We start from the raw sequence: 17,852 nt of genomic DNA, 5'->3' as shown, positions 1-17,852 counted from the left end.
TTACAGCAGCTTTTTTTTTTACAAAAGTAAAAATTTGCGAACAGCTTATGTATTCATCGACGGTTGAACAGGATAAACAAACTGTGGTATATACATATCATGGAATACTGTTCAGCTGTAACAGAAAGGAGCTATTTAAATATCCAACATTGTGGGTGGATCACAAAAACACTGCTAAATAAAGGAAGCAAAAAAAAGAAAAAAGAAAAAACCCAGGCACTGCATGATTCCATTTATGTGAGTTTCAAGAACAAGCAAATCTAATCTGTGATTTTAGAAAGCAGAACAGTGGTTGCTTCTGGGGTCAGGACAGACTAGAAGGCACAAGGAAGCTTTCTGGGGTGATAGTGATATTGTGTGTCATGACAGAGGTGTGGTTTACACTGGTGTACGCATTTGTCAAAACTGATCAGATGGTACACTTCGGATGGGTGCATTTCACTATATGTAAATTACACCTTGATGAGTCAAACAACAACAATATCATCAATAATAACATAATAATGAAACCACCCATGGTATCCTTTGGGAAATCATTCACTGATTCCCCACATACTGTTACAGTCTTCATGGTGCCTATTATTAAGTCTAGGGCATAGTTTTGATTCTGTTACACATATTCACACGTCTTGAAAAACCGTCCTGAACTAGTAGTGTCTATATAGCTGTCTATTCGTCCCTCCACCCTCTCCCTCTCCCCTTTTCTCTTTCCCTCACTTCTGTTCCTTTTGCAATTCCAAGCAATTCTTTCCAGTTGGGTGTAGGTCTTCCAAAACCTCTGGGGTAAAGCTATATGATGTCTCTGCTTTTCTCAGAGCAGAGCAAACCAACTTTGTTGCAAGCTTTGTCTGTATGTGGGTCCCCTCACCCAGCCTGTGCCAAAGGGAAGGACGGGTTCTCCCCAAGGACCCCACGGACTGAATAATGACAAGGGTGGTCCTGCAGCAACCCCTGTCATGAGCTCTGTCAATGACTTTCTCAAACTGTGGCCACTGCACAGGCTGAGACTGCTACCGGTACCCACCACAGGGACCAAACCCAAGAAGAGACAAAACTTGTCTCTTGCAAAAAAAAAAAAAAATAGCTTAAGAAACTGATGCTGACAGGCCTCCGTTTCTCTCCTCCCTGCCCCTGCCCCCCACCCTGTGTGCTCTGTAAGCCCGACTCCTCACTCCCACCTTCAGAGGAAGCAGATTTAATACCCACGCTGAGAGAAGATGTTCTGTTATTTTTCATGGGAAATTAAACCCGACCCTGCTGTCAGTTAGCTCATGCCCAGGAAGGATGGATGGCCCAGGGTGCAGTGCTTAACCCCAGCTCAGAGCACGTCACCTGGCTGGGCGCCAACCATGACGTCACCTGCCACTGGGTGGGGGTGGGGACGGCAGGACAGCTTGGAGAGGCTTCATCTGGGTGATGGATGGTGGCGAGGCCAGCCTTGGTGTCACCTACAACGGTTCACCTCTGACACCGGCTTGGACCCACACATCCAGGGGACACTCAGGCTGCTCCTGTCTCTTTCAGCTCCCAACGCTACCTCGTGCCCCGCGGAGGAGAGCTGGTGGTCGGGGCTGGTGATCGTCATCGCGGTATGCTGTGCCTCCCTAGTGTTTCTCACTGTGCTTGTCATCATTTGCTACAAAGCCATCAAGAGGTGAGTGTTCACCCAGCTCTGGAGCCAGAGGGGACTCGAACTGGGCTCAGGGCTCCTCCACCCACCTCCACTCGTTTTTGTTTTTTTTAATAATAAAAATTGTTAAGCATTTAAGAAGCAGAAAGAATGTACAAAGAACACCCACCTACCTTCACCCTGATTCAACAGTTATCAAGATCTGGCTAATACTTACTGTTTCCTGTTCCTTGTATCTTTTTCTTTGCTCAAGTATATTAAAGTTGATCTCAGATATTATCCCCCACCCCCCATCATTTTAGGGGGTTCTACGAGCATTTGATGAGCACTGATTATATGTCAGGCTGGAGGCAGGATAAAGCTCCTCTACCTGTAAGTGGCAGGCCCCGCTGCCAGGGCCTCACTCCAGGCCTGGGAGGATGGAAATAATTATTGCAGGGTGGGTGACGAATCCCCTGGAGGGGGCACCATGCTGGTTTGGAGCTGGAAATGGGTTTTAGAATCTGATCAAAATTCAGACTCCAGTTCAAGCTGTGTGACCAGAAGGAAATCACCTTTCTGGCCCTCAGTTTCCCTATCAGTAAAATGGGGGTAAAGAATAATTATCTTGCCCCCAGGGAGTGGTGAGATGCCCTCTGTGAATGGTCTGCACAATATGTGGCAGTGCTACATGGTCAGCAGTGCCTGGTATAAGTGTGTGCTCACCAAGAGCTGCACCAGCTTTCACTGTTTCCATAGTGGAAGATGGAAAAAGGATGAGAGAGAGGAGCGAGGTTCTCTTGGGAGGAGAAGTAGAGATGCCTCGGAGAAGGTCTTCTGTGAATGCTTTGGCCAACTGATGCGAAGAGATGACTCACTGGAAAAAGACTTGGATGCTGGGAAAGATTGAGGGCAGGAGGAGAAGGAGGCGGTAGAGGAGATGGTTAGATACCATCACTGACTCAATGGACATGAGTTTGAGCAAACTCCAGGAGATACTGAAGAATAGGGAAGCCTGGCATGCTGCAGTTCATGGGGTCCCAAAGTCAGAGACAGTTAGTGACTGAACAACAACAAGGCTGGGTTTTGAAGGATGAATAGGAGTGCTCCCAAAGGGTCATGAATGAACCAAATAGCGTATTATCTTTCAGTAACACTTGCTGTTATTTCTGTTAACTACCATCTCGCTTTGATGCTTTTGAACTGTGGTGTTGAAGACTCTTGAGAGTCCCTTGGACATCAGGGAGATCAAACCAGTCAATCCTAAAGAAAATCAATCCTGAATATTCACTGGAAGGACTGATGCTGAAGCTGAAGCTCCAATACTTTGGCTACCTGATGCGAAGAACTGACTCATTTGAAAAGACCCTGATGCTGGGAAAGATTGAAGGCAGGAGGAGAAGGGGATGATAGAGGATGAGATGATTGGATGGCATTACTGATGCAATGGACATGGGTTTGAGCAAACTCTGGGAGATGGCAAAGGACAGGGAAGCCTGGCGTGCTGTAGTCCATGGGGTCGCAAAGAGTTGGACATGACTGAGTGACTGAACAACACCATCTCACTTTGCCTTTCAAACAAGGTTATCAGGCACCTTGTTGAGTTGGGGTCTGAAGCTCAACGTTGTTATTGTTGAGGCCTGAGGCCGAGGTGTTACAACACAGTAGCTCTGGCCCCACCCCTCGATTTCCAGTTCTTAGCCTCCTCCCAAAAAATGGCCTCCCTGGCCTTGGGGGACATTCAGTCAGTTCAGTGGCTCAGTGTGTCCGACTCTTTGTGACCCCATGGACTGCAGCACACCAGGCTTTGGGGGACATCAGGGGACAATATAATCAAAAGAGGAACAAAAATGTTGCTTGCAAAACACCGGAGGATTTGTTAATATGTTTTTAAGAAAGTTTGTTTTTAATTCCCTAAGGCCCAAAGTTAGAGGATCTCTATTGAGCAATCATAAGACCAAAGTTATTTAAACTTTACCCTTTTAATCAGTTGTTCTATGTGATTTCACTTTAATAATTCAAAAGCAGAAAGAGTAAACATCAAGTTGAAAGTCTTAAAACCTGCATATGGTCAGGCACCCAGGGCAAAGGGCCTCATCAGGCCAACAGCCGGGACCAGGCAGGAGAGGCAGGAGTCACGTGAACTGTGATGTGGATGAAAAATCGTTTCAGCTGAGAGCCTGCTGCAGCGGAAGGAGGATCTTAAGAAGCAGAGCAGGGCAGACATTCAAAAGCACCAAGCATCAGGAAGCCCTTGTGATGGGGGTGGGGATGGGGACATGGGTGGTGTGTGGGGGGGGTTGGAGATGAGGGTAGAGGGAGGCTGGAGGAAGCCCCAAGCCCGACGGGGATGTGGTTGTCCCATCAGGTGTAGCTGCTGGCCCATGATTCAGCAGACACAGGGAGCCAATGAAGGTTTTAGGGAAAGTGTTCAAGATCCACCCAGGGCCCTGCCAGAGAGTGGGGGCACTAGTCCCCTCAAGGACCCCCTCTCAGAGACAGGCTGCATCATGCTTTCTTTTTTTAAAGATTCTTTTCTTTCCCATATAGACCATTACAGAGTACTGAGTAGAGGTCCCTGTGCTTTACAGTAGGTCCTTGCATGCTAAGTTGCTTTAGTCGTATCCAACTCTTTGCCACCCTATGGGTTATGGCCTGCCAGGCTCCTCTGTCCACGGAATTCTCCAGGCAAGAATACTGGAATGGGTTGCCATGCCCTCCTCCAGGAATCTTCTTGACCCAGGGATCAAACCCACCTCTCTTATGTCTCCTGCATTGGCATGTGAGTTCTTTACCACTATTGCCACCCGTGAAGCTCTGCAGTCCTTATTAGTTATCGATTAATATTTTATCTATAGAAGTGTGTATACGTCAATCCCAGTCTTCCAATTTATCACTCCAACCCATCCCCTGGTGGGTTTCCCTGGTGGCTGAGTAGAATCCACCGGCCAATGCAAGAGATGCGGGTTCCATCCCTGGGTCAGGAAGATCCCCTGGAGAAGGAAATGGCAACACACTCCGGTATTCTTGCCTGGAAAATCCTATGGACAGAGGGGCCTGGCGGGCTACAGTCCATGGGCTTGAAAAGTGTCAGACACGACTTAAGCGACTGAGCACAAACTTATTAAAAAGATGAGGCATGCATCTTATCGAATTATGGTTTCAAAATGCATCATCTTTTTAATAAACTGAGGCTCTTCCAAAAGATATGCTTCTGCCTCTTCTCTGCTCCTAAACTCTCCTGAAGAAACGGGCTACCTGCTCCAACAGTGGGAGGGCTGGGCGAACCTAACAGGAGAAGCAGCTCGCTTGGATGTCTCCGCTCTGTGCCGTGTCCGCCGCGTCTGTCCTGCCGGGCTTGGTTTCCGCGGAGCTGGAGGACTCCGGGAAGGCGAGGGGAGGCACCACCCCACCTCCCGTCAGAGCACCAGAGGAGCCTCCCTTGTCTCCTTCCACCAGCTTTGGGTCTTGGGTCCCGAGGCTGCCAGCCGCCTGGCAAAACAGATAACTGACTTCAGATGGCTCAGTGGATCGCTTCCAAGGCGTGGATGGGACGCCTTCCGGGGTGTGGGCGGGGCTTCCTCCCCAGGGGGTGTGGACGGGGCTTCCCCTACCTTGTGGGCGGGGCTCCAGCCAAAGGAATGGGCGGAGCTCCCTCCAGGGGCTTGGGCAAGTCCTGAGAACAGTAGAATTTCTGAAGCATTTCGCGAATAACAGAGGCGCGAGCTGTTAGCACCCCCAGGACAGAGGAGGGACGCAGTACCAGGGAAATCTACAGGGCCTGGAGACTCAAAAGAGGGGCTAATCAGCAGGACCTGTGGTTGGAACTGCTGGAGATGCAGCCCTAAAAAACAAGTGCAGGGAGAAAACTCCCCAACCTTTCTCCAGCTCCCAGATATCCTGAGTTGCCTCCCATTGGCTGAAACAGGGGACCCCAGGAGATACCTGCAAAGGTGTCAGCACCCCGGCCCGTGTAGTAAATGGAGCGCAGTCCTTTTCTGTCTTGGCGCCAAAATCTGCACCCTCTTCTGGGGCAAGACCCAGCCCTCTGCCTGTCCAGATCCTCACGGTCCAGAGAGGGCGTCCTAAGATGGATCATCAGTGTCAGGAGTGGGTGCTACTCGCGGCCAGTGGAGGCAACAATAGAGTCTGGTTCTCCCAAGACCCTCCTGGAAGGTAGTTTGACCTGGGGAAGGTGGATCAGCCCCTTGTGGGCTGCGGAAGGAGAAGGCAGCAGAAGTTACACCCAGGCAGGACTGCAAACGCCCCCTCCCTGCTCCCCCAGCCGACCTCTGTATGAGACAGCCTGGCCAAGCAGCTGTCTGTGTGCATTTCTCTCCAGAGTAAATGGAGGATTTCTTCCTCACAGTCAATTCTCTTTGGTTAATAATTCATCTGAAACATGCCTTTTCTCTCAGGAAACAAAGGCATTGCATGTCGCTGTGAAACCATTAGAAGGGAGATTCAGTGATAAACCCTGCTTTCTTAAAAAAAAAAAGAAAGAAAGAAAAAAAACCCTCTCACAGCCTGGAGTCCTCGCGGAGGACTTCCTAGAGATCTTTGTGAATGGCCGCAACACAGCCTTACGGAGCCAGATTGCTGGAAGGATGGTTCTAGAATCAATTGGGATGGAAAGGAGGTGATTCTGCAGGTGCTAGCTTGGCTAGGCGTGTGGGGTGTGGCCTTGGGGAGGGGAGGACACTGGGGAGCAGGTGCAGACAGAGCACGCCCTCCATGCCCTCGCTAGTCATTGACCTTGATAGCAGGAAGGTGGGGTGTGGTCAGCACTTTCTACATACAGACCCCGCTTCCCAGGTGGCGCTAGTAGGGAAAGAACCCACCTGCCAATGCAGGAGACATAAGAGACACCAGTTTGACCCCTAGGTCGGGCAGATCTCCTGGAGGAGGAAATGGCAACCCATTCCAGTATTCTTGCCTGGAGAATCCCATGCGCAGAGGAGCCTGGCAGGCTACAGTCCATGGGGTCGCAGAGTCAGACACGACTGAAGTGACTTAGCACGCATGCACACACACACACACACTCAGTGGATCAAATTTCATCTTGTGACTCAACAAACATTCCCAGTGTCCCAGCTCGGCTGGGTGATAAGGTGCTCAGAGAGTATCCAGGTTGGGGAAGCCCAGAGGAAGGGGACCTCACCCAGACCATGGCCCCTGAGAAGTTTTTTTGGACGAGGATGGGCATCCCATGTGTAAACCAGTGGGGCTAACACATGCAGTGGCCCCCAAGTCCCCTGTCAACCCAAATTCTGGAGATTTCCCCACCATGGGAGGCCCACACAGTTTGCATTTCAGTGGCTCATTGCCCTGGCTTTGGCGAGAACAACTTCTTTATCCGCAGGCACAGGATGGTCAGGCCCCAGAGCTCTTGGGTGTTCTGGATGTCGTGCTCCATCCAGGCCACCTCCCCACCCAGGGCCTGGCATGTACCTGTCATCAGACTGCAGGACGGCCTGGAGCTGTTTAAAGAACCCAGGACTGGGTATCCAGAGCCCTGCATTCCATTCCCAGCCCCAGCCCAGCTCAGTGGGTATCACTGCCCTCATCTGTAATGTGGGGGAGCCCTCCTAGTCTCTACCCAGCTCCCTAAGCTTTTGTTTCCCAGCCTTGGGATGTTGGCAGGACCAATGCCACCAGGCCCTTCTGCTACCAGATGTGTAAATACTGGGCCATGTCCCAGGGCTGTGCTTGGCCTGGGCACTCTGGTAGTGGGCACTTCCAGCACAGCCCCTGGCCTCACTGCCCACACTTCTGCAAGGACACCTGTGTGTTAATCATACCCACTGCCCCAACAGTTCAGTCACTCAGTCATGTCCGACCCTTTGCGACCCCATGGACTGCAGCACGTCTGGCCTCCCTGTCCATCATCAACTCCCAGAGTTTACTCAGGCTCATACCCATTGAGTCGGTGATGCCGTCCAACCATCTCATCCTCTGTCGTCCCCTTCTCCTCCCGCCTTCAATCTTTCCCAGCATCAGGGTCTTTTCTAATTAGTCAGCTCTTTGCATCAGGTGGCCAAAGTATTGGAGTTTCAGCTTCAACATCAGTCCTTCCAATGAACACTCAGGACTGATCTCCTTTAGGATGGACTGGTTGGATCTCCTTGCAGTCCAAGGGACTCTCAAGAGTCTTCTCCAACACCACAGTTCAAAAAGCATCAATTCTTTGGCGCTCAGCTTTCTTTATAGTCCAACTCTCACATCCATACATGACCACTGGAAAAACCATAGCCTTGACTAGACGGACCTTTGTTGGCAAAGTAATATTATTACAATGGGAGAGTCGTGTCTGGAGGGAAGACCTAGGCTCTGTGAGCAGGGAGGAGGAACCTTGTGCACGGTGAGACAAGGACAAGCTCCAAGGTGCGCGGTGTCCACTGCCCGGGTAGAAGGGCCAGGGAGCACCCCACAGGCATGAGGACTCCCAACACTGAGGCCGCTGTCCTGGGTGGGTTTGTGGCCTCCACCCTTCATCCGGAGAAGAGACCTGTGTGGCAGAGACATGGCCCCACCCCTCCCAGGCCCCTCCCAGGCCCCTCCCCGGAAACTCCCCAGGCACCGGAAGAGCGCCCTGCCTCCTTTGGCTGCGCGCAACGTGGGTCCTGCACCCTCTGCCATCGATTAGCCATTAAGTCACTTGACAGCCATTTCCTTCTAATTTACAGGGTATTGGCTGAAAGACCAATAAAAGGCTGTGGAACAGTTTGGCAGACCCTGCAGGCCGCTAATTGCAGACAACGAGCAAGCCTGCGGCTCCTGGGAGCAAGCGGCAGTGTGTGCGCGTGCCCGAGCGTTCCCGGGCACGCGCGTCAGCTTTTTGTGGTCAAGTTGCTTCCAGTAGAACAGGCACTTTTGAACACCCAGGTCTGCTTGATGGGCCTTAGGACCCACTGACTGGCACAGACTGCTCACACATATTTATTGAGCACCTACTGTGTGCTGGGGCCTAGACTAGGCATTGGGGATGTAGTGATAAACAAGACTGGCTTCCTGTTTACCTCCTCCAACTGGGGGAAGCAGGTCAAACATATATACACACCAGCAGATTAATAAATGAACTGTTTTTAAAAAACTATGAATGCTATGAAGAGGGAAAAAATGAACCTCAGGGTAATGAGGGGGAGGAAGAGAAGGGGGGAAAGCGAGGTTGCTTCCCCCGTCCCAAGTGTCAGGGGTGTTACACATGCCCCTTGAGGGGGCTTTATGGTTGGAAAGCATGGTTAGGGCTTTGAATGCTCATTATCACTTTTTAATTCAATTTTTTATTTTACTAAAGCAATACATGCAAGTAATTAAAAAAGTAAAATGAGCCTCAGCCTATTCAGAAAACCAACAGCCCCCTGATTGTCCCTCTTTCTCCCCCAAATCTCATTTGTAAGAAGGAACCACTTTTTAAAAAATATTAATTTGCTTTTTATTTGGCGGTGTCAGGGCTCAGTTGTGGCGCATGGTCTCTCCTGGTGTGGCCCAGGCTTAACTGCTCCATGGCAGGTGGGGTCTTAGTTTCCTGATCAGGGATTATATCCATGTCCCCTGCATTGCAAGGTGAATTCTTAACCCCTGAACCACCAGGGAAGTCCCAAAGGCAACCACTTTTGAGTGTGAGTTGTTTCTTCTGGTATTTCCCTCCATGTTCTAAGTGATATGGATACTCTACATTTTCTGTTGATTTTAAACATTATCCACTGATTTTTCACCATAGAAGTTACAAGATTTAGAAACCTAATACTACTCTGAAATGTATATTACAAAACACATGCCCTCTTCCCAACTGCTTCCTCGAGGTACCTCCAATGAGTGGATCAATGACTGCCCAAGGTCCCCTCCGAATGACAGTGTATAAATATTGTTCACAGCTGAGTCACATAGTGTACTATGACTAGTTTCCTTCTCTGGAGCTAGCAGTGCCTTCTCCCAATACGTTCAGATACATCAGGTGATCAATTTGTCGGTTCCGTGTTTGTCTGGGAGATTCCATCCTCCTCTTCAGGTAGACGGTAGCTCTCTGGGCTTGATGTGCAGCCATTGGGCTATCGTTGTCTTCAGCAGCTTTCCAAGCCTCCCCTCTGGGAACCTGCTGCACTCAGCTCTCTCCCTCTCCGTCTCCCACTCCAGTTCTTCGTTTCTTTAGCTTGATCCATCATAGAAGATTTTTCCAAAGTCTTTCCTGAATCATAGACTCAATAGCAAATCAGTCAGTGAAGTTAGTTTTCTTTTTAGGATTTACATTGTTTGGGGAGCTTTGGGGTGCCCCAGCAGAGGGTTAGCTCTTACTGAGTGTGTGGCAAGTTGAGAAGTCGTGGTTCCCCAGGCAGCTGGGAGACTGTGGAGGAGGGCAGGAGAGATCCCTGTGTTGTCTGAGCCCGAATACGCCTCCGTGGTCCTAGGAGGAAGCTGTAGCCCAGGTCACAGAGGTTTCCAGCCTTCCTCTCACATTCTTTGAGGACTCAGGGAGCTGGCCTCCTGGCTTCCAGCTGAGTCCTTACTGCTCACTCAAGACCCAGCTCAAACACACCTCCTCAGTCATGGTGCCCTGGGCTGGGGTGGGCCTTTCTTTCTCACCAGGTTCTTTGAGTTATAGCTCTCCCTTGATTTGCATTTCTGCTTTCTGCTCTAGGTCAGTTAAAAACTGTTGGTGTTTGCATGTTTGTGTGCTTGTACACAAGTGTGTGAGTGACTGTGTGCACACACGCATTAGAGGGGGAAGCTGTCGTCCTGTCTCACCCATGTTGTCTCTCTCTCCCATAGCGCCTGGCATGTGCCTGGCAGGTAGTAACTCTTCCATGACTTTCCGTGTCATGAATGGAAGCTTGTTTGTGTAGATTTGAGAAATTCCACCTTTAAAACTGACTCATGGTAAAGAATCCACCTGCAATGCAGGAGATCCAGGTTCTGTCCCTGGGTCTGGAAAATTCCCTGGAGAAGGAAATGGCAACCCCCTCCAGTATTCTTGCCTGGAGACTCCCACGGACAGAGGACCCTGGCGGGCTACAGTCCTTGGGGTCGCAAGAGTTGGACATGATTGAGCAACTAACACCCCTCTCCAAGGGGCCTGCATGCTGTGGCAGGTGATGAAATCCCCTCCCGACGGTAGGAGGCAGGCTTAGGGGCCAGCTGCTCTGTGTGCCTGGGACCCAGTGGGGCCGTGGAGCCCAGGGCTGGCAGATGGGAGACTCAGACAAGTCCCTGCTGCTTAGACCTTTCTATCCCCAAGAAACTCCATTCTCTTGGAACTCAGCTCTCCAGATACACTGGGTCAAGGTCATGGGGCAGGGTAAGGGGATAGCAGTTCCTCATACAAGGAGTCCTCAAGGGCTCCCACGGCACTCAGAATAAGATCCAGAGGCCTTGGGACCCAAGTCCCAGAACGTCTGCAGCACCATCTTTCAGCTGGTTCAGCAGCCATGGCTGAACACGGAAGCCCTGGGCAGGGGATGGGGATAGGGGCAGTGAACACAGGGGCTCGACTTAGTGGGGCTGTTCATCAGCCACATGCCTGGCTCACCTTCCGTGGTGATGGCAGAGGATTCGGGGCGAGAAGTGGGGTGCTGCTTCCCATCATCAGGGGACACCCTCAGAGGCCCAGAAAGGCTGTTTTTGGTGGGGTTTTTTTTGGCTTCTTAACCCAGCTTTGGAGAAGTCTGCGGTGTACAGAGGTGTCTCATGGTGGAACTCTGTGTATGTGAGCGTGCATGTGTGTGTGTGTGTGTGTGTGTACAGTGCCTATGTATGCATGTGTGGATAGGCATGTATGGGTGTATATGTGCGTGTGTGTGTGGATGTGTATTATTGAGTGTGTATATAGACATGGATGTGTGTGTGGTGTGATGTGGTGTGTGTGTGTTGGGGGTAGGCCGTGGGGAGGATAAGTACCTTTGGAAGAGGGAGTCTGAGACCTTTAACCTCACGTCGCTAAGAACAGACCCTCTGTGGGCTGCGGGACACAAGAAACGAGCCAGCAGCCCCCACTCTCAGGCTCTCAGAGCTATTCTTTGCCTCCTGCTCCCCCCACCCCCCACAGAGCGGGGGGCTTAGGGGGGAACCCATCACAGCGCTGTCAGCAGGAACCGCAAGGGGGTCCTGGCTCTCCCTGCCCAGGCATTCTGTTGGCAGTAAGCCATCAGGGCCGCCTTCCAAGCAGAGAACATGGGGCGCCCAGGGTGGGAGTTTTCTTGAGGTGGGAGCCCCCCCCGCCCCCAGCGACATTTGGGAATCAGACATGGAGCCAAGGGAAATCTCACTTTCCTTTTTCTTGGTTTTAGGAACCAGGCCATGTAGGCAGCCGTGTGTGCCCAGCTTTTCCCGCACCCAGGCAGAGGGGCCTTTCTCTGATTTAGCAGGAACCCCCAGGTGGCTCACAGGGGGCCGGGCTGGGTCCCAACCAGCCCTCGTAGCACTCAGGAGCCCCAGGGGGTGCACATTAGGTAGGAAGTCTCTGCAGCCTGGAGACCACTGGCAACAGGAGCAGCTCTGCACTGACCCCTTTCCCACTGCGTCGTCCTGAGAACTAACATGCACTTACGGAGCACTTACTGTACGCCAGATGCTCCTTGAAGGGCTTGACATGCATTAACGTATTTTTTAATCCTCCCCATAGGACTATGAAATGGACTCTGTTGTTGTGCCCATTTTATAGACCAGGAAACTGAGGCATGGTGAGGTTAAGTGACTTGTCCAAGGTTCCACAGCCAGAAAGTGGGAGAGCTGGGTTTAGTGAGCCAGACATCTGCTTCCCAGCCCTTCCGCGGCATCACCCTAAAGTGCTGTGCTGAGAGAGAGGATGGGGATGAGGGTGGGTGTTCAAGGCAGAGCATTGTCCTGCTGTAGGTAAAATTCCAGTGTCCACCAGGCTCCAGTGATCGCAGAAGGGCTTCGGGAATGGGCTGGGGCAGCGGCCCAGGGAGCAGAGTGGCTGACAGCTCAGCTCCATGGGGGAGGGGAGCAGACCAAGTGTACTTCTCAGGAGAGCCCTTGGGACAGCCCATTCTCCCCTCACCATGCCCAGGCTCTTGGACTGCTCCTGAGAGGTGCTGCGCTAGCCAAAAGTTGCCCTCTTTGCTGGATGGAGCCCCCACTGAGACCCCCTTTCCTGCCTGAGAAGCTGGCTGGGCCATTGAGAAGGCACTGAGAATCCCCGTGGGATTCTCTCCTGGTCCTGACCCCAGTGCCCCTCCAGCCACCATACCCTCCACCCAAGCCCCAGGAATTGGGGTCTCACAGCCAGCAGCCTGGCTTTAGAAATGTCTCCTCTCCTCCTGGCAGAAGGAGTCCTGCTCATTTCCTACCCTGTCCCTAAAAAGGGCTGGAACTCCGTGCCCGCCGGACTCTACCCATCTCCCCGTAAGTTCCAGAATTCCTTCATCTTGGCATCATCTACCCTCAAAGGCCCTTAAGCCTCATCTCCCCTGTCCTTACCTGTTTTCAGGTGACTTCTCAGAGCCTAGCCCAAGACTGAATATTTATCGGGGAGAAAAGCAGAAAAATCTTTGGGCCCAGAGATTTTTGCGGGGAGAGTGGGCAGAGTTTTTTGTCTTTATTTTCTGGAATTCTGATTCTGACGAAATCCCTCTATATTGATGATAAATTTAGGAATGTCAGTTAAGTCCCTGCAGGGCCTCATGCTGGGGGCCACACAGGATCTCACTGTAAGAAAATGCACCCCCCACCCCCAATTTTCCAGGTCAGGTAGGCCTCACTGAGTCAGAAATCAAGCCCACACAGCAAGGTCAGAACTGCTTGAGGCCCCTGGAAAGGGGTGGGTGGGAGAGAGGAAGAGGAAGAGAAACAGAGGGAGAAAGGCCCCTGGGAGAGGGAGACTCAGAGTCTATCATTTCCAGGAGCCCATCACAAACAAGGCAACTCATCGGAGCCTTTTCTGAGTTCCAGAAAGCGTCTGTGAGCATCTATAGGAATGGGGTTTTGGAGACCCTAGAACACGCCGTGTGCTGGATTAAAGCAAGATGACACAGGCTTCTGGGAGCCGGGTCTTGAGAACTTTGGGGAATCTCCAAGAGGAGGGTGGCAGAGGGCCTTCCCAAGGTGATTGGACCACAGGACGCATTTGGGGATGGAGGCTGGGGAAGGCCTGCTTTATCATCAGCAGCAGCAGAATGGTGATTCAGTAGAAAGGTGTCTGGGTCAAGGCACAGTAGGAGTGAGTGGTGCTCCAAGCCCCACCACAAACTGGTGGAGGGTCATCGGGCAAGTCACAGCTCTCCCAAAGCCTCAGCTTCCCCATGAAATGAATCTCACAACTTCAGGCCTGGCTTCTTCAGGGGAACATTGTGAGAGGGGACAAGACAACCTGTGGCTGCTCATCGTGTCGCCTCTGAACAGGCCTGATAGTCCCATTCCCCTGAAACTGCTGATAACCACCGCACAGACCCCGCCTCCCCTAGACTAATTGCCAACAGCCTGATCCCACAGGCATCAAACTGTCACTGCCTACCAGTCCTCCCGCTGGGTTTGGGGAGGCGCTAGGGACATTTGAGAAGGCAGAAGCAATCAATCCCTAGGCTTTCAATGATGACCGTAAACATTCAGTTTAGTCAACACACAATGACGGCCAGTTCAGGCTCAGCCCCAGCATTTTTGGGGATATAGAAGGTGACCGAGCTGCCACCTCTTAGGCCTCAGGTCCACCCAAGTGACAGCAGGATTGTGCCACGGGGTCAGGCTACACAGCATGTAAGGCGTGGACCCATCAGGAGGCTGTGGTCACTCAGGCCTGGGGCCAGGAGCTTAAGCCTTTCTGAACCCCAAAAGAGAGGAGGTGGAATCTGAGCCAGGCCGGAAAGCAATGCTGCGAATTCAGTCTCAGCAAGTGAGCACAAGCCTTCTCAAAGCTTCCCTCCCAGCCTTCCCCATGCCCGGCGTGCCTAGGAGGAATGGTTCCTGGGGTTAAAGGGCCTTTGAAATGAGCTTCCAGTGGTGCAACAGGAAGTGTCTGAGAACCACGGGTGTGCACTGATTTAGTCTGGTCATTCACCATCACCATTACGATCACTGCCATCCACCACCAGCATTCCCGTCAGTGTCAGCACCACCGCCTCCATTACCACCTCCACCGTCTCCGCTCACCGTCACCACTGCCTTTACCATCGATGCTGCCACCCCATCATCACCATCCCCACCTCCACCGCCGTGACCACCAACAGCACTGCCTCCACCCGCCTCGTCACATTTTCCTCTTGCCTTTGACCACCCAGAGATAAGACTACAAAGCCCAACCACAAGCACCTCGCCTCCTTTAACCCTCTGCACCCCAAACATTCGTCTTCATGTCGATTTGCTCATATCAAAGAGATCAACCGAAGGCTGACCAGAGTTCATACCAAGCTGAGCACACATCGTGGTTCGTCCAGAACAGTTCCAAGTCACACCTATTTTCCCTGCTTTGTTATTCACTATCCCCATATGCCTGACACAGCATATGGTTACCTTATAACATAAGACCACAAGGACTAGCACCCCAAGGATGCTGACCTGGACCAGAGCCTGGTAGGGTAACTGGGAGGGTAAGATATGCCCCCACCAGCCGCTGATAAACTAATGGATGTCCCTGCCTCCCCCTCCTTTGCCTTCCCCACTTCTCCACCTGCCCCCAGGAAACCCCTGAGAAAAGAGGAGAACGGCACTGGCGTTGCTGAGTACCCTATGACTTCCTCGCAGAGCAGCAAAGGGGTGGACGCGAACAGCGCTGTTGTGTGAGTCCGTAGGCCCTGGACTGCTGGCCAGAGGGACGCCTTGGTGGCACTGGTGGACGCGGAAAAGCAGGTGGACACGAGCTGACACTGGGCTTGTCCAGGACTTCATCACCTTGCAGGCTTCGAGCCTCCCAAAGGAGAAAGCCTCCTTTGCCCAGCCTCGCCCCTTGATTAGCCCACAGCACGGATGCCGTGGACACCAGGCTGAGCCAGGCTCACCAGCAGGCAGCCTCCGGGGTAACACCGCCATCCGAGGCCTCATGTCTCTTCCTCGTCTTGTGTCTGATCCGCGGACTGTCCCCCAGCTTGTGCCCAAAGCACACACCCCAAGAAGGCCGGGAGCCTGTCTGCTGGGGCGAAGAGGTGCCCCCGCCCCTGTCGCCTAAAGGGAACCTCCCCTCCCCACCAGGAAGCCCCCCTGCTTCTTCCCTGACCACGCCGTTCCCGACAGAAGCCATGGGCACAGCCACGAGACGTCCCCGTTCAAAGGTGCTCCCACCCATCTTCCCACCGCCCCGTCACTGTCTCAGTCTTCAGGGCCTGCCTTCTCCCTCCCATCTCCATCACAGGGCCCTGGCTCCTGACTCCCCGCCACGGGGGGCTGTGCACCCCACCTGCAGAGTCCGGACTGAGCCGAGAAGCCTGTCACACCCCCGGGTGGGGTCTGACCATCCAGGGCAAAACAACACCCTGAACCCCAGGCCCAGAGCCCCGGAAGGATGGTGGCCACTACCCCTGTCCTCACACTCACTCCCACACCTGACCCTCAGAGGAACCGACGCTTCCCTGTGAGCCAGGCCCTGCCTTCCCCTGGCGGAGGCCACCCCGTGCCAAACCCACCACTGGCGCTCCTGCCTGGGCCCCCCAGCCTGGCGCTGGGCCCCCGACGCTCCCTGAGGCCTGGTGCTCAGACCCTCCCCTGAGAGCCCCCGGGCCTGCGTCATCCTGAGGGAGCCAGTGTGCTTGAAAGTCCCTTGTTCTGAAAGTGCTGAGCCCTCTGGAGTGGTTGCTGGATGAAGGGAAGGAAAGGAGATGGGAGGAGAGGGACGCTCCAGGCCTGGTGACCCCCGTCTACTGGCCGAGTGACCCCCACCTGCCAGCCTGTTTCTCCGGCGGCCAGTCACCCTGTGGGCACATTACTGGGGCCCCGGAGACAGCAGCCCTGGGCTTTTGCACTCCCGGAGGGTTGTGAGAACACTCCTGGCCCCTTGGTTCCCTCACCCTCCACGCACTTGCTGAGAGGAACCCGTCACAGCTAGTGGCTCTGCTCTCTGGCTATGTAGGGTCCGAGCCGGGGACCCTGTCTGCCTCCCAGACCACAGGTGTCGATTGTTCTCTGGAGGGTGTTTGGGCCACAGGTGAGACTTTCACATCCAGGGGAGACAGACTGAAAACCAGTCCCCGTTTGGGCTGAACCTTGAAACATCCATCGTCCGGGAGCCCTGGTGCCCACGGAGGTGTCTGTGTGCCGAGAGCAGGGGAGAGGGTGAATGCGTGTGACCTTGGCCCAGGGCCTGTCGCCAGGTCAGTGGGTGCAGGCTGAGGACAGGCGCAGGGCAGAGCCTCCCAGAAGGGGTCTTCCCTTCTTTTCAGTGATCCCCATGTGAGGGCTGGGTTTGGCTCTGGACTGGCTTTTGCTCTCCCTGTGGGCCCCCTGTGTGCCTTAGCACAGGGCCACTCCCTGCCCCCTCCCAGTGGGTAGTTGACGGTAGGTACTCTGGTTCGTGCCCTCCACTTGCCAAGGATGCAGAGCTGAGTGACAAGCAGGCCAGAGGCTGTGGGCCCTCAGCAGGACAGACCCCACCCCAGCGTACTTTCCTCACTGCCTGCAGCTCCTGCGGAGTTCCCGCCTGTTCCCTGAGCAGACACCCAGGCAGGATCCCAGCCCGATGCACACACTTTCCTGGGTCCAGAAGTGATGGGAGAGCGTCTTTGGCCAGAGGGAAGAATCCTGGCTACGCGGTCATGGAGTCCTGGGCAGTCAGTCCGGGGGGGACATCAATGGAGGCTGGGTGCACCCCAGCTTTTGCAAAAGCCCACTGATCCCACCTTCCCCAACCTGAGCTTAAACCTGAGTGGCTCAGATTTTGCAGTTAACTTAATCCTCCAGCCCCAGCCAGGCTCCCCATCAGGATCCCCAGAAAACCATCAGTCCTTCACTCTGGAGCCAGTATCTGCTTCCCTGGGGACACACAGCCCAGGCTCTCCGTGCAAAGCTAACATTTGCACATAAATTCCCCCAAATTGAGTTTGTCAAATCTCCTCTCACCCAGTCTTTTCTTCTTTACTAAGAAAAGGCCCCAGTTTTAAAAGGAAAATTCACTTGAGAACAAACCCAGAACCAGCCATTTGGAAGACAGCCCTCACGGGTGCAGGGAGAGAGCCCCCGTGAATTTTCAGCTTAAGCAACAGAAGATCCCTAAAACCGCCCAGCCTGCTATTTGAGCTTAAACTTAAATTTCAGGAACGTATCTTCAGCCCCTCAACACGGACCAATCCTCAGGCTAGTCTGAACT

General features: G+C 53.1%; 1 protein-coding gene across 1 annotated transcript in view; it reads left to right on the top strand.

Annotated features, from left to right (window-relative positions):
• The window catches only part of PRIMA1 (proline rich membrane anchor 1), a 64,486-nt gene extending 49,146 nt beyond the window's left edge, over positions 1 to 15,340 (top strand). Inside the window, exons 3-4 of the mRNA XM_068991559.1 lie at positions 1,525 to 1,654; positions 15,238 to 15,340. Of these exons, the coding sequence (XP_068847660.1) occupies positions 1,525 to 1,654; positions 15,238 to 15,340 (233 nt within the window). The remainder of the gene's footprint in view (positions 1 to 1,524; positions 1,655 to 15,237) is intronic.
• The last annotated feature ends 2,512 nt before the right edge of the window (positions 15,341 to 17,852 follow it).

Source organism: Capricornis sumatraensis, chromosome 19, assembly GCF_032405125.1.
Source record: "Capricornis sumatraensis isolate serow.1 chromosome 19, serow.2, whole genome shotgun sequence".
Classification (NCBI taxonomy): domain Eukaryota; kingdom Metazoa; phylum Chordata; class Mammalia; order Artiodactyla; family Bovidae; genus Capricornis; species Capricornis sumatraensis.
This window is presented reverse-complemented; position numbering and strand designations above follow the sequence as displayed.